Consider the following 22,421-nt stretch of genomic DNA (forward strand, 5'->3'; position numbering starts at 1 on the left):
GTTAGAAGAAAACAGGTTTCCTCTTGGGAGGAAGCTTTGGCTCAGTGCAGATGGAAGTGCGGCTCTTAGGGCGAGTCCTCCTCCTCAATAGCCTTCCGCACCTTTCCCTGTTGAGCAGTGTCTTCCTCACTCTGTGAAGGAGGCTCCTTCTGCATGGTCCTGGTTATTATAAAGGAAAGTGGCCCAGGGCTCACCCTCATCAGAGGACTTGGGAGCCAAGCTTGTCTGTTGTTTCCACAGGCCCTGAATACAAAAGTATGAAGAGCTGTATCTACATTGGCATGGCAAGTGACGACACAGATGTTTCCGAACTAGTGGAGACCATTGCAGTCACAGCCCGGGAGATCGAGGAGAACTCCAGGGTCCGTAAGACCAGTCAGTGTTTAATACCTTTTCTAGGTCTTGGTTGGCCAGCTAGTTGGGGTCCTGAAGGAAAAGGCTACCCTCAAAAATGTCTGAGTTCTTTCCCAAAAAGCTTGTCATTGTTGCTAGGCGTGGTGCCAGGCATCAGGAATGCCAAGTGGGTGTGACATAGTCCCTGCCCTGGTGAGCTCACCAGGCAGTGGGGAGAGGCACATTCAGCCAAGAAGCGTGGTGCGGTGCAGACTATGGATGGTAGTGACTGAGCACTCTCAGAAAGGAGCTAGCATGGCTTGAGTGGATGAGGCAGGTGTTTCTGATAACGGAGACTTCCCACCAGAAACAGACCTGCCCCTGTTGGCCACTTGGCATGGAGGTTGAGGGTACAAGGATGAGGACACACTGTCCAAACCAGGCATGTCTGAGAGAAGCAGACATGTGTTATGTAATTCCTTTGGGTAGTGTGGGAAGAGAAGGAAGTTTAAAATAAGGCTAGATACCAGCTGCATTCCCTGTGGGGTGGGCTTCTACATTACTTCTGACTCTTTCTCCACAAATGTTGAACAGCATGTTTTCCATTGATGCAACATTCAGGTTTTAAGTAGTTATTTCTCTGTTGCCTGGCAAATGTAGGCAGTCGCCAAGATGTGTGTGTCTGGGCCTCCATGAGCATTTTATACTCTGATTTTTTACTTTCATTTTTACCAGTGTTTTAATGCAGAATCTACTGATATATTTTTGAAAAATGTCCCAAATGTTGTGCTCATAGTTCTTCTAGGCTGTAGGCAAGAGACTTAGGCAAATAATGCCTTTCTTGGTCTTACACAGCTTCTGGAAAACATGACGGAAGTTGTTCGGAAAGGAATTCAGGAAGCTCAGGTCCAGCTGCAGAAGGCGAATGAGGAGCGACTTCTGGAAGAGGTGAGGCCACCACAAGGACTCCCAGCTGCCATGGGCTGGGAGGGGGCTCAGCAAGGCCATTCTGAGCAATGGTTATGTTTTACAGGGAGTGCTGCGGCAGATACCTGTAGTAGGATCCGTGCTGAATTGGTTTTCTCCAGTGCAAGCTTCACAAAAGGGAAGAACTTTTAACTTAACAGCAGGTAGGACTCTGCTCTCACTTACCTGAGAGTTTTAACCAAACACCTTGAGTTTCCAGCTCCCCTTCTGCTAAGAAGTCTCTTCCATTCCCATTCTCTATCCCTGGGTCCTCTGCCAGGCACCTGAGGAGGTGAAGCATGTCTGCCCCTACTGTTATCACCTTCCTTCTCCCCAGACAGCTGACACAGCCCTACAAGGCAGGCTCGGTGCCTTGAAGCAGTGGAGACATGTTTGTTCAGAACCTTAAGGCAACGGGGTTGGACACCTGAGCTCAGGGTTACTGTTCCTTGTAGTTCCCAGCAGAAGCTACTCTAAAAAGTGGGCAGCCAAGTCCACAGCACGCAGCGCTAGGACATCTTGTTTAACCCAGGCAGGCAGCCAGCAGTGTTACCAGTCACTGGAATTTGGGGAAGATAGTAAAGCCTATGACTTTCTTTCCTGCTCTGTGAAGGAAATAATATTCCCAACCCCTAGGTCCCTCCTTTGTTCCTTCCCCAGGAAACGATGACTGCATTGTCATAACAGCAAAAGATAATCTGATTTCTAATCTGCCAAGCCTCGGCCTTTAGCAAAGAGGTGTCTGTTTCTTCTTGCTAAAGTGCATTCTGCAGCTGGGCCTAGCTCCCCAGGGGTGCTTGTGCACACCACTGGCCACACGTTCCCAGGGACTCAGGAGACAGGAGAGGATACAACACTCAGCAGGGTGGCCAAGTGAGCCAGCTGCAGCACAGCTTTTCCTAGTTCTCAGCACATTTCAGGAATACAGTGTCTCCACTAGTCTGGGAAGCTGAATGGCTAGTCACAGCTTATTAAGGCACCAGGCCAATTAAGGGCAGGTGGCATCTCCCAGGACAGCCTCTGCCAGGAGCTTCCACCCACTCCTGTCCTTTTTTTTCCTGGCAGGCTCTCTGGAGTCCACAGAACACACATATGTCTACAAAGCACAAGGTACAGGAGTGACACCACCTCCAACCCCCTCAGGCACTCGAATCAAACAGAGACTTCCAGGTACCTCACATCTCCATGTTTTGAGTTCATTAACAAGGAATAAAATTGGTTGTATTTCTCTTGGGAAAATAGACCTGGGCATCACGTATAATAGTTTTTCCCTGTTTGCTGCATTCCTGTGGTTTCCTGGTTCTTGAATCCAAAGTCCTATTTCTCTTAAGACCAACTATCCCTGTCACTAACCATTAAGTAGTCTTGAGATTTAACCTTAAAGAATTCCTCAGTGGCATTCCAAGGGACACATAAGGTCTGGGGAGCTGGCAGTATTTTCACCACGGTGCTTACTCTTCTGAGCTTTTATTAAGAGAACCTCAAAAGGTTGCAGCTTGGGAAGTATGTTAATGTCATAGTAGCAATTCTGGGTTTACCTCTTAAGGTGGTTCAGAGGCAGAAACTGCAGGGTTCCTGATGAAGCAGTTACTGTGAGGTAAAGCTATGCTGGCTGCAGAACGCCACGGGCAGGCGTCTTCGCTCAGCACCGCCCACCCCATCTTTCTCTAGGCCAAAAGCCTTTCAAAAGGTCCCTGAGAGGTTCAGATGCTGTGAGTGAGACCAGCTCTGTCAGTCACATTGAAGACTTGGAAAGGATGGAGCACCTATCCACTGGACCCGAGCAAAATACCCAAGAGATGGCCCATGGCCCTGAACAACCCCCTGGGGATTCTGTCCCTCCAGCTAGCCATCCCGAGGCCCTCCAGAACAGGGCCCAGCACCCTGAAGATGACCACGCACAGGTAGAAGAGCTGGAGAGCTTAAGATAAAACGCAGCTGGGTGGAGGGCGGAGTGACTGCTGTCCCGGGAGGGGAGTTGTGTTGAAAATGCGAACTGTGCCACATGCTCACACGACAGGAGTGACTTATTTGTGCTAAACAATAATTTTTTTTTTTTTTTTGCACAAACACATACCTAAAAGCCAGGCTTTCTAGGAGGGCAATCGATGATTTTATATGTATGTAAAACAGCCAAGTACTACTGTTTCTGGCACACCCAACTATAGTAATCCCATTTCCCCCCAAGTTATCATAAACACTTTTTATTCAGAAAGAATATTTAAAATTTCGGGTGCCTGCCATTTGAAACACTTTCATCTTTCTGAATATAAGCATAAGTTGTTAGGTTGCACATAGTGACTTTGTGGCAAAGCAGCCTTCATTAGGACTCTGCAGGTTCTCTGCTGGGCTTCCGTAGAGGGAGACCACAGCATTCGTCCATCTGGTTCAAGGGTCTCTAGTGTGATCGAGTTGGATTGGTTGGCTTCAAGGAGAACAGGTCTCAGCGGGACAGTGAGAGTATAAGAAGCTGCCTCCTGCTGTCTCCAACTGCTGCTTTTCCTGGAGATTGAGTAAGGACTGTGTCCACCAAACTGTGGCAAGGCTTCTGTCTGGAACTGTCCTCTGCCACAATTCCTTTTCTCCCTTTATATACTCTTTATAAACAAATTTAAGGACTCATCTATTAAGAGTAACTCTAACATCTCTTTCTGACCATGTGTGTGTGTGTGTGTGTGTGTATATATATATATATATATATGTGTGTGTGTGTGTATACACAAACATATACATATATATGTATATTTTTAAATACTGGTAAAGCTTTTAAATCAGACTGAGCTCGTTTCTGTTTAATATCTGAAAGCCCGAAAGAGGCTGCTCTGAAGAGCCCGACACTAAGTATGCTGTGCAGTGCTCCTTAGGTGGAATTCTCAAGTAAGTACCTTTGACCTGTCACTCTGGAGCACCTCCAGCTTCTCTTCCACTTGTAGCTCATCCTGGGCCCAGCTCAGAAAGGAGAGCCAGAGAAGTCATCTCTCCCAGTCTGACCAGGCCAGACTGCTGCAATTACTGAATTAAGCTCCTCATTCCTGCCCATTTCTACTATCCCAAAGCACCGCATTCCTTCCAATCGGGCCCCTGTGCCTTTTTTTTAGCCTCACAAAGTCAAGCAATGGGAGAGCATAGATGGGGAGGAATTCACAATGGATCTGTGGATTACAGTGTTGGAGCCTTAGTTATGCCACATTAAGCCTATAATTATACTGATTTGATGTGATTTTTGACATTTGGCACTTGTTAAAATGCAATTTTCCTTTTTTTTTTTTTTTTTTTTTTTGCGGGGAGGGGTGCAGATGATCAAACACAGTCTTCCCTGTTTATTTGGTGCAATGAAGTATAGCAGATAACCAGGGGGAGGGGTAAATTATCACCTTTAACAAGATTAATTTTTAAATGTTTTTATATATATATTTGGAATTGTTAAATTGGTTTTGCTGAAACAGAATTTCATCCTCGAGATACTATTTGAATGTTGATTTCAATAAAGGTTCTTGAAATTGTTACCACTGAACTCAAGTTTATAAATCTTACCACTAAGTAGGCACGGTGACTTCCTTTTGGATGGTAACTTTAGAAACATGAAAGGTTTCTAAAAATATAAATTGTATAATAACCAAAGTTTGGGCATTTATTTTAACGACCTTATACTTAAAGAACAGTGATTTGGTATAATTCTCCGATCAAATTTAGTCTGATAGGAGACTATTTTAGAGGTTGTTATATTGGAGAACAAGAAGATGAAACTTTTTTCTATTTTTTTTTAAAGAGAGAGAGAGAGAGAGGGAGAGAAAGAGAATTTTTAATATTTAATTTTTAGTTATCGGCGGACACAACATCTTTGTTTGTATGTGGTGCTGAGGATCAAACCTGGGCCGCATGCATGCCAGGCGAGTGCGCTAGCGCTTGAGCCACATCCCCAGCCCTGAAACTTTTTTTCTAGTAGAGCAATTTTGGATATGAAGCTTCTAAAATAATCTTAGGTTAGAAAACTCTTAACTATATATAAATCTACAATGAATTTTGCTGCATTTAAATACTGTTTTTCAGACAAAATTATTGATTTTACTTGATTCACTAATGCAGCAGAATTAGGAAGACGTATGCAAGTGTCTGAAATAGCCATTTATACACCAGTGGGATAGGTAATTTTTCCTGTGTCCCTTATTACTGGCAAAAAAAAAAAAAAAAAAAAAAGGTTGGGCATGGACCTTTTTAGTAAAGCAAAAAGTAAATCTAAACAAATGCCTTTGCCAAAATAAGATTTTATTTTGAAAGTCATTTGAGAGACACTGAGGAAGGAAGGAAACCTAAGACTCAATGGTGTATATTCCAAATTTATCTTCTTTCCAAACCCCACCGATGGTCTTTGTCATGCCAAAATGTAGATTTCTTTGGTAATTCCTACATTTAGCTTCCTGGAGGAGAGATCTTTTCCCATAAGCCATCTTTGTTTTTCTTGTAGAGGAGAGCTTTATTTCCAGGAAACAGCATATTCATTGGAGAGGGGTATTTCTTTAAAAACATCAAGGTAGATCTGATATGTTGAACAAAGTGGGGGGGCTCAGCCAAAGGGGAAGTGGAAAGGTTCTGAAAAACAAGATTGTGGGCTTGAGAGAAGAGGAAGGTGGCTCTATGCCTTGTTTTGATAAAGATGTCAGAATATCTTTGTGTTCTATAATCATTAATCAGGACATTCTCATATTGATAGCTAGTTCTCTATGTACATATCTTGTACAGTAAATACAGTAGATTCCTTATTGCTTCACCTATATAGTTACCCGGGACATTACTTATCCCCAATGGGTCTTCCAATGACTTCAAGAAAGTAAATATTACCGCTGAAGGAAAAGCAGCTATTATCTAGTCTAAATCGTTTTTTTTCTTACAGATGAGAAAACCAGGGTCCAGAGATCTAAGATTTACCCAACCTGTAAATTCTCACCTCTAGTATTTGCTTATCATCTTGCTGCAACCAGAAATCCACATGTGGAAATGGCATCCAGGAATACGGGCCTATCCGAAGTTGCTCAGTCTTTGCATCATAAATGCTAATCATCTAAAAGGGAACAGTTCAAGGATAGGACATCAGGAATGTTACCCACTTCTCAAACCCTATGGTTATTTGAGCTCCCAGTGTAGTCTAGTTCAAAGGCACCCTTCCAGATGATAAGCTGCTTAAAAATTGTGTTTCACATAATAACAAAGTTGCCACCTACTGAAGTGTGTTTGGTGCTGCACTTTGTGGGGAAATGTTTTTAGCTGTGTTTACTTCTGAGAGTAGTCCTGCAAGGAGATGGCAGTCTTCCCACTTTGGATGAAAACTGGAGACTCAGGTGGCAAGTCACCTGTCCAGTGAGCATCAGAGCTGGGCCTCACAACCAGGTGTGTCTGACTGACACACCTATACTCCCAGGGCTGCACAAAACTTTGTCTTATCATTCATATCCCAAGCAACTGATCACCTTGCAACTTAAAAAGCTCACAATACAGGCTGGGGATATAGCTCAGTTGGTAGAGTGCTTGCCTCACATGCACAAGGCCCTTGGTTCAATCCCCAGCATCACCAAAAAAAAAAGGAAGTTCACAATGCTTGATGCCCCATCAAAAGAAAGGAAACATCAGCTTATAAAAGCTGATTTATCAAGAGATCTATCCCCTGAATTCCCCCCAAAAATTTTTAGTTTTCGGTGGACACAACATCTTTGTTTGTGGTGCTGAGGATCGAACCCAGGCCGCACGCATGCCAGGCGAGCGCACTACCGCTTGAGCCATATCCCCAGCCCTGAATTCCCAAAATCTGTCAATGATAATTTTCAGAGCCAGATGTGGTGGTACATGCCTGTAATCCCACCAACTCAGGAGGCTGAGACAGAAGGATCATGAGTTCAAACCCAGCTTCAGTAAAAGGGAGGCACTAAGCAACTCAGCAAGACCCCGTCTCTAAATAAAATACAAAATAGGGCTCAGTGGCTGAGTGCTCTGAGTTCAATCCTTGGTGTAAAAAAAAAAAGATAATTTTCAGCTTAATCAACAAGAGTCAGTTTTGGTTACTAAAACTGAAATGTGTTCTGGATATTAACCAAATTAGGATTATTATGCTACCTTGAATAAAAATGAATCCTAAACAAGATTGGCCAAACAAATCACCCTGACTCCAAACATATTTTCCTATGAAAATGTCAGCATTTCACAAACAAGCAAACTTCTGATTTTTTTTTTGAGTACTTTTAAAGACTTGTTCAAGCCATCCCTCAAATGAGATGTGTAAGTCTTGAGTTTGTATTTTTTTTTAACAGTACTTGGAGTAGAATGCTGGGTGCTCTACTACTGAGATATATCCCCATCCCTTTTAGAGACAGCTTGGGCAACTGAGTGAGACCCTGTCTTTAAACTTGTCTCTCACTTGTCTGGGATTAGAGGTGTACACCACCATGCCCAGTTATTTTCTAATTTTTTTAATTAGAAAATAATTTGAAAGAATTAAAAAGCATCCTAAGCACCACTTTTTTTTTTTTTTTTTTTTTTAATGCATCCTAGGGGCTGGGGAATGTAAATTAGTTGTAGAGCATCTGCCTAGCGTGCACCAGGCTCTGGGGCTCATTCCCAACACTACCAAAATGGGGGATGGGGGAGTACCCTAAAGGAAATTAATGTTTCAAATTGATCTGATCATTTTGGGGGTTAATTAAATCATTCCAGGACACTGCTTTTCAGTGACTTGGTCCAAAAGAATGCATGATCCCAAGTGCAGAGGAGAGGAGCTCCCCTCTGCCTTTGTAGGAAAGATACATGGAAAGTTGTTAAAATGAAAAGAGGTTCATTCTCTTTGGATCTAGACATTGTGGATTCATACTTACATCCTCCTGCACCTAAAAAGGCAGAGAACCTGGGATCTGGGTTATAACCCAAAATCAATCTTGAGCTTTAAAGAGGCAGACATGAGCTTTTCTAAGTTCTTTAAAACTCGAGCCTTTGGTGTTTCATTCATTTTCCCTCCTCACCCCCCTAACACAACAACGCGTTCCCACTCACGGGGCCTCCAGCTAAAGCTCGGGCAGCTCGAAGCTCCTCCTCGGGGCCTCGATCTTGAAATGTAGCTCTGTATATCTCCGCTGTTTTAATGTTGACAGCTGTGAGGGACAACAGGATGAGTTTGAATTGACAAAAGACTTACACAGTCTTACATTTCTACCATCATGTAAGAGCCAGAAGTTGAGAGAAAAGATTGGGAACTAAATAGTGACTGGTGTCTGTAGCCTCCCCCCTCTGGAAAGGGACAGCACAGTCTCTGTGCCTTGAAAATAGCCGAGGCCTGAGCTGGGCCAGGTGCGACATGTCCTGCCCCAGCCGTGCCTGGCAGATACTCAGCAAGCACATGGCAAAGCCATCTGGTCAGCCCTATGTCCACATGCTATCATAGTGTTCTTAACTTGAACTTTTAAGAGTTTTAGACACATAGTTACAGAGTAAGATGATGAGCACCTGCATATTCACCATCCAGCTAAATAAATACAAGGGTACAGCAGAACCCCTTTGCAAATACAGACCATCACAGACCACATCCCCGAGAATCCTAGGCACTGTCACAGGAAGGAGAAAGGTTCTGGATAGCCTGAGAAGTGTACACTTTTTTCTCAATAAAGACCTTACCTTGTTCCCAAAGTACGCACAGATCCAGATGCCCCACTCCCTCCCCACAGGCTCACACACAGGCCTGTATGGCCCTATTGGGTCCTGTGCAGGTGGGCAGTGTATACTGTGCATTGCTGTCTTTTGCTCCCCAGAGTCTCAGGTTACGGACGTTGTGGCAGTTCCACAGTTAAAGGTTAGAGAGGTCAAGTTGCATGCCCAGGGTCTCACAGTAAAAAGAGGAGTCCAGCCTGCCGTGCAGTGACGGCAGTAGGGATCCTCCGTCAGATTCTGATCTGAGTCCGCCTTTTCAACAAGAACCCAATCCTCCAACCCATAAGTAAACACACTACTTACCAATGCCATAAATTATTGGAAAGTGGTTTTCATTTTCTTCTCGGTCATTTAATTCTAAGAAATTAAGAAAAAAAAGGTTTAAGATATAATCGTTAAGAAGCTGTAAACAATTGTTATTCACTGTGTGTAATAACAGAGGAGGAGCCCTCACTGCACAAGGGGCAGACATCAGAAAACCAGACGGTGGCAGTTTCCCTGCTGAGTAGAGGACCCTGGTGCTTCCCAGGCATCTGCCAAGCAGGGGTCAGTTCCTCTGATCAGGACCTCCTCTCCCAGAGAGGAGAGGCAGGCTCTGACAGTCCTGAGGAGGGAGATGCAGTCCATGTGGAGAGAAGAGTCCAGAACCTGCACTAGGGTCTGACATGGGCGGGGTGGGCGGTGGTGGCTAGAGACGGCCAACAAAGCTGGGACAACCTCTGTGTGTCTTTTCCGACTTGGGTCCTGGTGCTAGTCCTGCAGGAAAGTTTTGGGCAAAATGTACCTGAACCCTGCAGCTTGTTTTGGCAAAACTTACCTGTCACACATAATGTCACCAAGTGAATGTCATCTTCTTGTTTGTCAAATTCACCTATAATTAGAATTTTAAAATTGGACGTCAAACAAGTTCCTCTGGGCAGAACACACTGCTGAGCAAGTCAAGACAGGGGCAGAGGCGGAAGCCAGCTGAGCACTTGCCTCGCCCTCCTCACAGCCACCACTTGGGCTGAGGCCAGACACACGCTTAGCCTCAAGCCCAAAGGAGAGACGACTAAGCCTTTCCATCTTTATCTTCCTTCTCAGAGCTTTTGGGGGACACACAGACCCCTAAGAGTAGACTTTAATAACTCCTCTTCTTATCACCTTTTATCCCCTTGATTATCAGGGTCATAAAAAATCTGGTGAGGCTGGTGGTGAAGCTCAGTTGCAGAGCGCTTGCCCAGCATCCCCTGGGTTCCATGTCCAGCACTGCACACATGTATACAAGAAAGTATGGTCATCGTGGAAAATACAAGGGGGCATAATGAAGTAACTATCCTAGCTGTGTCAATACTCAGTCTCTCTCCTTCCCTCTTTTTCTGTGGACAGTTGAGCCCAAGCATAGAGTCAATTTCATACCCACTCACACCATGTAGACAATTTTATATCCTCTCATACACATGGGAAAATACACATGTACAAGCTTAAGAGCTTGTAATTCAAAGTTCTTTCAGTAACTTTTAGTGACTGCATAACTTACTGATAGTTATCAGATTATTGTTTCTTGTAAATAATGTTCTATTGCTCATCTCTGGGCATAAATCTGTGTGCGTTTCAGATTACTTGCTTAAGATTCCCAAAAGGAGAATGATGGGTCAAACCTTTTAAAAACTTAAGCCATGATGCCAAGTCACATCATCTTCTGATGGCTGCCCCATGTGTATTCTGGCCTGTGTGTGTGCCAGCCTCACTGCTGTGCTTTAAGACAGGACAGTGTTTTGTTGTTGGGTTTTTTTGCTAATAGGATTTAAGTATCAGTGTTTTAGATTCTGCAGGTTAAAATGGACATGCCCACCAGAATGGTTCTGTTCTTTATATAATTTGGATCATTTACTATACTAGAATGTGCCAGTTGAAAATCTTGACTCCATTCTGTTGGCCCCTCCAAATTTCGCTCCATGCTGTTCTACCTCTGAGTTCAGTTCCAGCTGAGCAGGACCATTTCTTCATCTACTCCAAGTCTGCCCTCTTAGGCTTCATTCTAGTTGGGATTTTTAACAAAAAATAGGTGGAAAAAAAAAAAAGCAAAAAATAGGTGGAAATCTTTATCCAACTAGAGACAGAAACAATGAACTTACTAAGAAGTTGGTGAGTAAGTTTTTGTGACAACTGCCTGTCATCACTGAAGCCTCCCACGAGGTGCACTTCCAGCCTGGCAAAGAGACGGCACGGTGGTCAGAGCCAGGACAGCACGCGGCGGGGCACGCTGGTTCTGCTTTGATTTTTAGTTCTGAGCTTCCACGAACCCCTGCTCCAGGATGCTTCTGGCCTTTTTCATTCACAACACACAAATTTGGGGCAAACTGGGAATGTGGGTGGCGCTGCCAAGGCCACTGGCAGTCTTCTGAGGACCCTGCCCAGCTTCCCTGATGACGGAGGGGATGGCCATCTGAACACAAATGCAGTGCCACCTGTGCAGAGGTGAGAAACTGCTCTAGAGGAACACAACTGCTTCGTCATCCACCCACCCAAGTGAGACACTTTTAAAATTTCTTGAGGTCCTCACCCAGAAGGAGCTGGGTGAGATGTAAGAGAGGGCTCCCTGGCACGTAGACACTAGGTGGGTGCTGCCTCCTCTGAGGGGTTCTCATCAGCATTTCCAAAGCACAAACCTAGGACCCAGGACACCAGACCTTCCCACAGTGTGAGCACAAACACGGCCCCATGAGACGGGAACAAGGGGTAGTTTGAGAAACCGTGCCTTTTGTGACCTCTCCCTCGGAGTCCCCATGCACCAGAGTACAGTAAAGCTCTGACAAGTGATACAACTACAGCACCCAAACTAACTGTCTGACCCCATTTCTCATACTTGACCTTCTCCATAGCCTGTAACAACCTGGGAGACTCGTGCTGGGGGAGGGGAGAGGTGCTGCCATACTGCACTGATGTCCACCAAGACACACGACCTTCCTAAGGAATGAACCAGAACCACTATGTACCCTGTACAGGGTGTGGCATCAAGTGGCCTCATAAGAGATGTTAAATAGTAAGAAGGGCTGTGATCACTGGCTTTGTGACCACTGGACTACCAGACTAGGCTCCGGGCTTCCACAGTAACCAAATCAGTTCCCCTAGGAACAGACCAGGAATAGCTGATGACCATGTTCTGAGAACCACAGAGTCCAGGCCCAGCGTCAGGTCTAGGACATAACCTGCTGGAGCCAGTACAAAATGAACCTGCTGTTTCGCAACTGCGCAGGTCACAGCAATGAGGCCTGCCAGCCTGTGGCTGACCCAGCCAGAAGAGAATTACATTTAAAATTGGGGGCTGGGGCTGTCAGCTCAGCACACACTTGGCGTGTGTGAGGAGGCCCTGGGTTCAGTCCTGGGGACCAAAGGAAAAAGAAAAAATGTTTCCATTGCTTTGAGTTCATGAGTAAAACTGATGGAGCTTCCCTGGGATTCTAAGCACTTGCATATCACTGGACTAGCTCACTCAATGCCCACCAACAGAATGAGTCAAGCCTGTGCAGTGACAGGAAGGAGGGGCACAGGTGTGAGCAGAGGTGTGATGGTGGCCTGAGTGAGAGGCCCAGCACTGATCTAGCCTCTAGCCGTGTGACTCCAGTATACTTCCTCTGTGCGCCTGTCAAATGGAGGGAGCACGGGGGCTGAGAGGAACACATGGTCTTGGGGGACTGCCAGGTCTGGGGCCAGTTCTACCCAGCAATCCACACCCAGGCCACCACTGGACTGGGATGTCAAACTGCCCCTCGCTCCAGCCTCCACACGCTGCTTCCCTGCCTTGTCCCCCCACACACACACCAGACACCCCTGTGGTTTCCTGGGCCCGCTCCTCCCCTGAGAGAGCACCATGGGGCGGCACGTGCTTGGCTCTGTGGCCGGCTGCTGCTCAGAGGAAGCATTTCAACAAGCAGTTGCTGAGCGAGAGAGGCCACAGCTGCAGTACCAGCAGCATGTGATGGGCCCAGCCCTAACAGCACATCTCTAAAAGTGGAACGACAGGTTCGGGGTCCCACCTGTGGAGAACCCAGCACTGACTACCTGCCTGCACCTGGGACCTGTGTACTCACTCACTCACTGCTGCAGCAGTGCCAAGGCGGGCTGCGTTCTCAGGGGAGCAAGCAAGGCATGGTAGTGTCACGATGCCACGAAGTTCCCAATTCACGAAAGAGTAGCATGGAGCTCACCTTCCACTTTGAGCGTGGTCAGAAAAGGATTTTATGGAGTTCATGATCAAGGGGACCTCGGCTTTGGTGTCAGTTCCATCACAATGCGTCAGGCAGGTAGCCCCATTACCTGAAGAACAAGGGTGAAATGACTCAGGTTATTCCCCAGGGGAATTCAGGAAGCAAGCCAGGACTACTCCTGTCCACTCAGCTGCCTCATCTTTGAATGTCCTGTTTAAAAAAAAAATAGAAAAGGCCGTGCTGCCCAGCCAACCCATTCTGACCAGGGCGACAGGGAGGTACCATGCAGACGAGAGAGAAGGTAAGCCAAGTCAGCTTTCAAACAGGTACCAGGAAGCTCAAGGTGAGAAGGGAAATGGTCCCACACTGCTGGGCCGGTTTAAGCAATGGTGTCCTCCACCTCTCTCATCATACCTGTGTGCCTCAGGACCACAATGTGACAAGTAGTGGCATCATCAGAACCCAGAATGGAGATGGAGCCTGTTTGAAAAAGAAATAAAATAAAATATCCAGTAGCCTTTTGGGATAACGCCCAATTCACTGCTTCCTAACCTACCATCCTTTGGGGAGGTCACTGCAAGCTCTCTTTGCTGAACATACAGAAGGCCCTGGGGTCCCACTTGTTGAACAGACTGACCTCTGAGAAGTCTGGCTCTTTCCTGTTTAATTAAAAAAAATAAAATAGTGATGTGAATTAGTGAGGATTGAAATAACTAAATAGGTGGAGAGAGCCAAAGTGTGCTCTGCGTGGGAAGCACGCTGGCGTATCTGGAATGTCATGTGACAGGCTGAGATGAGAAGCAGCGTAGCATTCATCTGGAATATGCCCAGGAGATAAGCCATTTTACCTATAAGAGTCAAGATCCTCGATCACAGTTCTTCACTCAAGAGGGAGTGACTCCTGACTGTGTTAACAGTAGTGGCTCCAAGGCCATGGCCCTCCTTCTCTTCCTCTAAGAGCAGGCTAGGACTTCCCTGTCCCCTCATCTACTCACCCCACTTCCAGAACTCTGTACTGAGGGCCATGGCTGGGTTATTTAGAGCAGCAGAGAGCCGCGGACAGCAGGAGGCCTCGTCAGTTACGTGGGACGAGCTCACCCACTAACTGCAGTCAGGAATTAGGAAGGACATGGGAGGAGTTTTGAGTATTAAGTGAAAGGCAAAACTGGACAGTTTTTTAAAGAGCTATAAATACACTATTCATCAACAAGGGTAAAACGCTTATTCACACGAGAAAAAGTCACCAACAAAACCACAGTTGGGCTGTGCCACCACAAAGGACTTTACTGCGGCTGTTGTCTTCTATGGTGTCTTTTTTTTTTTTTTGTATTGGAGACTGAATCCAGGGACACTTAACCACTGAACCACATCCCCAGCCCTTTTTATTTTTTGAGACAGGATCTCCCTAGATTGCTTACAGCCTCCCTAAATTGCTGAGCCTGACTTTGAACCTGCATCCTCCTGCCTCAGCCTCCTGAGCCACTGGGATTACAGGCATGCACCACCATGCCCAGCTATGATGTCATTAAAGTAGAAAAACAAAAAGAAATGAGAATTTATGAAGGACATATTAACATTAGATGTCAAAAGATTTGTCTAGTTGGGTATTTGTATAAATTCTTATGCTGAAAATCTATTTTTAAAAAAGAGACTTTAGGAGCTGAGGGTGTCATCTATGCTAGAGCACTTGCCTACCTACCATGCACGAGGCCCCAGTTTCCAACCTGAGGATAGAGAATTTTGAAAAAGAATTTAGGTGTTAAATTCTTTAATGAAAGCTGAATTAAACATTTTTAAATGTCAAACTGATAAAACACTAACCTGCATTATTTCCTTCTTTATTTACAAATAAATACCTCAATGAAAACACTTACTAAAATGTGTAAGAGTATATTGAACCCAGGAGCACTTAACCACTGAGCCACATCCTCAGCCCTCTTTTTTTTTTTAATTTAATTTTTTTATTTATTTATTTATTTATTGATTGATTGATTGATTGATTGATTGTGCTGGGGATTGAACCCAGGGCCTTGTGTATTCAAGGCAAGTGCTCCACCAACTGAGTTATATCCCCAGACCTATTTTTTTTTTTAATTTGGAGATTGGGTCTCACTAAGTTGCTTATGACCTCGATAAGTTGCTGAGGCTGGCCTAGAACTTGCAATCCTCCTGCCTCAGCCTCCTGGGTTGCTAAGATTTCAGGTGTGCGTCACAGCACCTGGCTGTTTTACAGACTTGTATAAGCTTTTTGCCATTCTGATACCTTCTGCTAACTTAGGTTTTGGGGTGAATCAATAAAAGATGTAGTAAATGACAAGTTTGACTAGTTGTTCATCGTTTTCTTCAGTTAAGGAATTTCCACTAACTGGAAGCAAAACAATAATTTAAAAGAAACAAGTTGGGGGCTGGGGATGTGGCTCAAGCGGTAGCGCGCTCGCCTGGCATGCATGCGGCCCGGGTTCGATCCTCAGCACCACATGCAAACAAAGATGTTATGTCTGCCGAAAACTAAAAAATAAATATTAATTTTTTTTTCTCTCTCTCTCTAAAAAAAAAAAGAAAGAAACAAGAGGGATGGGGGAGGCTGAGTGCTGTACCTCTGTAATTCCAGCAATTTGGGAAGCTGAGACAGGAGGATCATGAGTTCAAAGCCAACCTTAGCAGCTGCGAAGCACTAAGCAACTCAGTGAGACCGTGTCAATAAATAAAATACAAAATAGGGCTGGGGATGTGGCTCAGTGGTCGAGTGCCCCTGAGTTCAACCCCTGGTAACAAAAAAAAAAAAAGAAAGAAAAGAAGAGAAACAAGCCTTCAATTCAAGAAATGAACTGTAAGGCTCTGGCTTTACCACCCAGCACTGCAGGGGGCATCAGCGAGGCAGGGTGGGAAGGGAGGCTGGCAAGGCAACTGCTGCAGCGTTGGCGGGAAATAAATGTGGCAGGTGTTCCAGGGGCGCCTGTGCCGGCAAGGTCACCCACAAAAGCAAACCACTGTCCCAAAGACCCCAGTCCTCTCTTCAACACGACTCTTGTTTCTCAAAGGAACAAGCCAGAGGGACAGGAAGACACTGCCCCATGAGAGCGCGAGTGGGTTCGACCTCCACTCTGGGAAATGAGACGTTTCAGCCAAACTTCTCTTGGGGACACCCCAGCCCGACTTCGACTTCGTCACATTCTGAAATCAAAGCCCCCGTTCTCTCAAGTTGTGACATTCCCTGGACACCAACTCCACTACAACCCAGGGGTTGGCCACTCTTCCTAAGAGGACCTTTGAGGCTTTGCAGGCCACAAGTCTCTGTCGCTGTAGCATCAAAGCAGCCACAGACACCAGACCAGGGGACGTGGCTGTGTTCCAGCAAAACTTTATTTATAGGAAACACCAAAATTTGAATTTCAGCTAAGTTCCCATCACAAAATATTATTCTTTTGATTTTTTCGACTATTTAAAAATGTAAAGCCCTTCCTGACCCACAGGCTGTGTGCAGAGTAGCTGGCCGAGCCCTCACCCAGCTGCATGGGGGGCGAGCCTGCTTCCCTTAGCTGGCGCCGCACTTCCTGCACAGGCCTGAGCGTGCGAGCCGTGAGGCACAGAGGCAGCGGCACTGTCAACAGACGTGGTTCTCAAAATCAAGCCTCCTTTCCCATAACTACGCCTTCACCCTTTCCTTGTCTCCCATCCAAATGACTAAAGCCAGGGGGTGCAGCTCCATGGGCGGAGCACTTGCCTCACATGCCACCCGGGGTTCCTCCCTGGGACCACCATGAAGACCTTACTGCAGCACACCCTATGAGCAGCAGATCCCAGGCAAGCCCATACCCGGTACCCGTTTCCCCCTCTGATAAATGGCAGGATGACATCCACCTTGTTAGTTGGTGAGGATCCACTAAGAGGTGACATGCTTTGGGCTTGCACTGTATTGGCCCCTACGAGAGCTCACCAGTGGGTGGCTGTCACCCTTTCCCACCTCTGTCCCCCAGCCCCAAGGTCTCCTCCCTTGCCCTGCCAATCCTATCTAAGGGGGCTGCCAGCCTCACTGCTTCTAAACACTGATTCTGTAACATCAATTCTACTCAAAATCTAAGCCTGTTCATAAAGATGTAGCTCTGAGAATGTTCATTTTGGTGAAATCTCACAAACACCTCCATGTTTAAAAGTAGACTCAGGTGCAGTGGTGCACACCATAATCCCAATGACTTGGCTTGGGGACTGAGACAGAAGGATTGCAAGTTCAAGGCCACCCTCAGCAACTTAGCTTCTCAAAATAAAAATAAAAAGGGCTTGGGTGGAGCACAGTGGTAGAGCACCCCTGGTTCAATCCCTAGCCCCACAAAATAAATAAATTTTTTTTAATATTTATTTATTTTTTTTAGTTTTCGGCAGACACAACATCTTTGTTTGTATGTGGTGCTGAGGATCGAACCCGGGCCGCAGGCATGCCAGGTGAGCGCGCTACCGCTTGAGCCACATCCCCAGCCCTAAATAAAATTTTTAAAAAATTTTTAAAAATTAAGAGCAGAAACAGGCTCGGGGTATGGTAAAGTACTTGCCTCGAATTCATGAGGCCCTGGGTTCCATTCACATTTGGATTTTGTAAAAAAGATAATAAATACATAAAAGCCACCAAAATAAGTAAAGAAAGGCAGAAATTAAGTTATGGTGCATTCATATTATAGAACCATTAAACAAGACATTCCAGGATGGTTACTGAACCCAAGTGAATGATTAAGAGTAAGCGGAGCCAGGTACTAAGGTGCACTCCTGCCAACCCAGCCACTCAGGAGGCTGAGGCAGGAGGATCACAAGTTTGAGGCTAACCTCAGCAATTTAGGCAGGCCTTAAGCAACTTAGTGAGACTCTGTCTCAAAATTAAAAATAAAAAAGGGATGAGAATGTGACTCAGAGTTAAAGTGACCCTGGGTTCAATCCCCTGTGCAAAAAAAAGTGAAAGCTGGCCCAGCATGGTGGTGCACACCCATAATCCCAGCTTCTCAGGAGGCTCAAGTAAAAAGATCACAAGTTCAACGCCAGCCTGGGTGACATAGTAAGACCCTGCTTTAAATTTTTTCTTAATGGGTGAAGGTTTCAAGGGTTGTAACTTAGTGGAAGAAAACTGCTGAGTTCAAGCATTGCACAAAGGGACTTTCAGACGGGTGGGAATGATTTGGATCTGCACTGTCTCATATAGCAGCCACCTGTGGCTGTTGAGCACTTGAAACGCGACTAGTGTGACTGAGGAAATGATATTTAGATTTTATTTATCTTAATTTTAATGTAAATAGCCATGCAGCTAATGGCTACTGTATTGAATTACTCAGCACCAAAGACAAGGGCAGACTGCCAGGGTTCCAGCCCGGCTTCAGCACTTGGAGGATCTGGGACCTTGCACAGGTCACTCAACTTTCCTGATCCTCGGTCCTCATCTGTAAAATAAGAATAGTAACTACACTTATTTCACAGGGCAGTGGCAGCGTGTGGCAAGTTCCCTGGTGCAACTACAGTGGGCTGTTATAGCAGCCCTCCCTTACCCTCGGGGGCATGTTTCAGATCCCCCATGGCTGCCTGAACCACGGAGGGTACTGACCCTACAGATATTTTTACCTATACATACACACACATGATGACTTTAATTTATAAATTTGGCACAATAATATTAACAACAGCTAGGCCAGGCATGCTGGCCACACCTGTAATCCCAGCAAGTCAAAAGGAAGGCCGAGGCAGGAGGCCCACAAACTCAAGGCCAGTCAATGTAGTGAGGCCCTAAGCAACTTCTTGAGACCTTGTCTCAAAAAGTAAAACAGCCTGGGGATGTGGCTCAGTGGTTAAGTGCCCTGGATTCAATCTCCCATACCAAAAAAAAGGAAAGAGATTAATAACTATAAGAACAAAAAGCAAACAATACAAACAATATACTTCAATAAAAGTTATTTAAAACTTAAGGATTATTTATTTCTGTAATTCTCCATTTAATATTTTCAGACTGGTTGACCCAGGTAATAAACTACAGGATGCAAAACCGCAGATGAGGGTGGACACCCTGTGTGCTTGTCACAGGCTATAAATGCTGGTACTGCATGCTTACAACTTAGCCATCACACCAAAAAGACCCAGAGTTTGCTTTTGTTTTTCTTCTCCCTGCTACCAGGGATTGAACCCAAGGTGGCACTTAACCACTGACTCGTGTCCCTGGCTCTTTTTACTTATTTTGAGACAGACACTGGTCTCAAACTTGCAATCCTCCTGCCTCAGCCTCCGGAGCTTGGGATTATAGGCATGCACCACTGCATTCAGCCATGCTATCATTTTGAAAAGCACTTCACATGCCAGATGTGGTGGTACACTCCCAGAATCCCACTGACTTGGCAGAAGGATGGCAAGTTTGAGGCCAGCCTCAGAAATTTAGTGAGGCTCTAAGCAACTTGGTGAGACCCTGTCTCAAAATTTAAAAAATTTAAAGGGCTGGAGATTTAATTCAGTAATAAAGTGCCCTGGGTTCAATCCTCAGTGCAAAAAAAAAAAGGAAAATCTTAAGATATTCACCAAAACATGAAGAATGGCTGTGATCCAATTATTTTTTCTTTTTAATATTTATACATTCTATTTCCTATGAAGAGCATATACTGCTCATTATGGAAAAAATTAATCAAACCTTTCATATCTCCCCATTGCTAACTAGGTGACAGATCCACAGCAGCTCAGTCATCTAGGTGCAACCCGCCTCTCCAGGTGTATTTCCTGGGTGCTCCAACTCAGTCTCCAGGACCAGGGAGACATCCCAGTCTGCTCCCACAGCCCGTACCCTGCTGCCCACCAGTGGCATCCTCCTCTGTGCTCCTATAACAGGCATGGTCCCCACCATGCAGCCTCCCTGGGCCAAGTCTCCCTAAATAGGCCAAAACCTTCCTTGAGAGGGGCGCAGCCCGGCAGGTCACCACATGCCTCCAACGCTGAGCTGCCCTGGACACCAACCTCACTTTCCGTCATAGACATTTTCAAACAGACATGAAAGTAGAGTGTCACCTAAACTTTTTAGCTGGCTGAAATTTCCTTCCCTCCGTGAGGTGAGTACTACTCCAGATGTCACACATCCCACAAGGAAGTGACAGAGCACAATGCTTAGCCCAGCACGAATTTGGTAACATCGCGACTTGAAATTCAAGTTGAGAGGCACACGGAGCTGCCCGCCTGGTCCCCGTCGCTCGCTCTGGCACCTGCACACGGTTTTCAGGGTCAATGTGTTCATTCATCGGTGACACGAATATTTACTGAGCACAAAGTCTAGGACCGGGGCTGGGCTCCGCGGTACAAAGGTGAAGACACTCGCTCTCCACCTTGGGAAGCTTACATCGCGGGGACAGACCCGGGGACCAAGTTAGCCAACCCAACGCCACAGACTGTCCCGCGGGGGAGCCTGGGGTCCTCGGCTTCCCGTCCCAGAGCGACGTCCGCCCGTTTCTCGTCGCGGCCCTGGACGCCGCGATCTTGGAGCCGTTTCTTCCCCGCTCGCCCGGAGGCGCCCCGAGGTGGCCCGCACCTCCCGGCAGGGTGACGCCCCCTTAGCGGGATCCGAGTCCCCGCCGAGTTGACACCGTGCCCTCTGCCCAACGTCCCTGCACGCGCGCGGACTGAGGCTTCAGAGAAGTACTCGGGGACAGAAGCAGGAAAAACAAAGACAAAAAACCCTTGCATCAGGGCGTGGTCCTCTCCTCGGGCTAAAAATAACCAGGCGCCCCACATCCGGGGCAGGAGGGTCCGGGGAGAAAGGAGAAGGAACCCGCCGGGACACGGCTGCCCAGGCGCTGTCGGCGGCCCACCCTGCAACAGCCTTGCTTCCGAGGGCACCAGGACGCAGCATGCTTCCCCGCAGGGCGGGGACCCCCTGCGAGAGCCAGTGAGCCAGGGCGGGCGCCCAGATTTGCCTAAAAGCCGCAAGTCCGCACTGGGGGGAGGCAACGCCCTGCTGGGATCCGGGGGTCCCGGGGTGTCCTCAAGCCCGGCGCTGTGCGACCCGGGTCCAGTCACCTAACCTCTCTGGGCCCGTCCCTTCCTTGTAACAGAGGGGCCTGGGCAGTGCCCTCTGAGGTCTGAAGAAGGAAGAGCTCCGCGGAGTCCCAAGAGGAAACCGCGTTGGCGGCCGGGCTCCGAACGCGCCGGCAGCGCCAACTTTCAACTCCGTGTCAGGAGAGGGACGGCGGTGGCGGTGGCGGCGGCGGGCGGAGGAGGGCTCCTCCCGCCGGGCAGCCTGGCCCGGCGGCTCCCCTCGGCCCGCCCCGAAGCCCCCGCGCCGGGCGCCGCTTACCTCCAGAGACGGGTGGGCTCGGACCAGCTCCCCGGCGGACTGCGGCAGCCGCACTCGCCGCCCGTCGACCAGCAGCGGCATCGCGGAGGCGGCCGCCCGGGCAGGCCCAGGGAGGCGGCGGCCTCCCCAGCCCTGGCGCCGCCGCCGCCCCCGCCCCTCGGACCGCCGCGACCCGCCCACCCTGCCCCGCCGCGGGTGCTGCCGGGAGGTGGAGTCCGGACGGGCGCGGCGTCGCCTGCAGAAACCAGGGAGAGCCGGAGAGAGCCAGGGAGGGGGCCGCAGGGCCTCACGGGAAATGTAGTCCGAGCGCGGCGGCCTCCTCCACAAGGGGCGCCGGGAAGTGAAGTCCTGAGAGCGTGGGAGCCGGGGGCGGGGCCAGGCCGCGGGGGCGGGGCGAGGGCAGCGGCTGCGCGGCGCAGACACTGGGCTCCTAGTGGGTGGGGACCGCTGCTGGAGCCCGCCGGCTTCGGCTTCGTTCCCCTGCCCCACCCTCCTCAGGTGTGCGACCTTCGCAAGCTTGGGTTCCTGCTGTGCAGCTCCTGGGGGCTGTATTCAAGGCACGATTTACCGAGAAAAATTCCCGAACTGTACTGGTCCCCCACGCCTAGAAACCGTGGGCAACACTTGCTGTTTGGAGCCCGGGCAGGAACAGCCTTGCGGGGCGGCGTCTCCGCGGGGCTCTCTTCCAACACCTGGGAGCATTACTCAGTGAGATCCAACTACACTAACGGGGGGTAACTTTCCGAAAGGTGTTGGGCAGAATCGCCTCACGCAGAGGGGAACTTCATTAGAATTTCACCAGCTGTGTTTTGCATCCCTTTCTTTCAAGCACCTCCCACTCAGTTTCCAAGCCCCTTCAACGAAGATCCTAAAACTAGAAATGCGGGTAGGAGACGGCCCCATCCCCAGCTTACCCAACTTCTTACCCAGAACCGATTCTCCCTTTC

At 47.6% G+C, this 22,421-nt stretch overlaps 2 protein-coding genes across 12 annotated transcripts in view; one reads left to right on the plus strand and one right to left on the minus strand.

The window, feature by feature from the left end:
- Pdxdc1 (pyridoxal dependent decarboxylase domain containing 1) overlaps window positions 1–6,517 on the plus strand; it is a 55,291-nt gene extending 48,774 nt beyond the window's left edge. For 8 of the 9 annotated variants that reach the window (XM_021725415.3, XM_040278308.2, XM_021725414.3 and 5 more), the window contains 6 exons: window positions 241–362; window positions 1,189–1,281; window positions 1,367–1,463; window positions 2,365–2,469; window positions 2,971–3,203; window positions 6,191–6,517. In XM_021725415.3, the coding sequence (XP_021581090.1) occupies window positions 241–362; window positions 1,189–1,281; window positions 1,367–1,463; window positions 2,365–2,469; window positions 2,971–3,203; window positions 6,191–6,250 (710 nt within the window). In that variant the 3' untranslated portion in view covers window positions 6,251–6,517. Of the gene's footprint in view, window positions 1–240; window positions 363–1,188; window positions 1,282–1,366; window positions 1,464–2,364; window positions 2,470–2,970; window positions 3,204–3,692; window positions 4,806–6,190 lie in introns of those variants that run through there. The other variant, XM_013357895.4, reaches the window with a different exon arrangement.
- Ntan1 (N-terminal asparagine amidase) lies at window positions 5,545–21,642 on the minus strand. 3 transcript variants are annotated; one of them, XM_078024325.1, is made up of 10 exons: window positions 21,475–21,642; window positions 13,732–13,834; window positions 13,590–13,655; window positions 13,176–13,284; window positions 11,103–11,176; window positions 9,803–9,856; window positions 9,289–9,342; window positions 8,335–8,432; window positions 6,245–6,358; window positions 5,545–5,909 (listed from the first exon to the last, which is right to left on the minus strand). In XM_078024325.1, exons 1-10 carry the CDS (start codon window positions 21,553–21,555, stop codon window positions 5,826–5,828), a joined length of 837 nt encoding a protein of 278 aa, XP_077880451.1. In that variant the 5' UTR covers window positions 21,556–21,642; the 3' UTR covers window positions 5,545–5,825. The 3 variants fall into 3 exon arrangements, with proteins under 3 accessions (XP_077880451.1, XP_077880450.1, XP_077880452.1); XM_078024324.1 differs by having other exon boundaries at window positions 5,545–5,889; window positions 21,475–21,639; XM_078024326.1 differs by lacking the exons at window positions 13,590–13,655; window positions 13,732–13,834 and having other exon boundaries at window positions 5,545–5,889; window positions 21,475–21,637.
- Between the last annotated feature and the right edge of the window lie 779 nt (window positions 21,643–22,421).

This window comes from Ictidomys tridecemlineatus, chromosome 10, assembly GCF_052094955.1.
Source record: "Ictidomys tridecemlineatus isolate mIctTri1 chromosome 10, mIctTri1.hap1, whole genome shotgun sequence".
NCBI classification, from domain to species: domain Eukaryota; kingdom Metazoa; phylum Chordata; class Mammalia; order Rodentia; family Sciuridae; genus Ictidomys; species Ictidomys tridecemlineatus.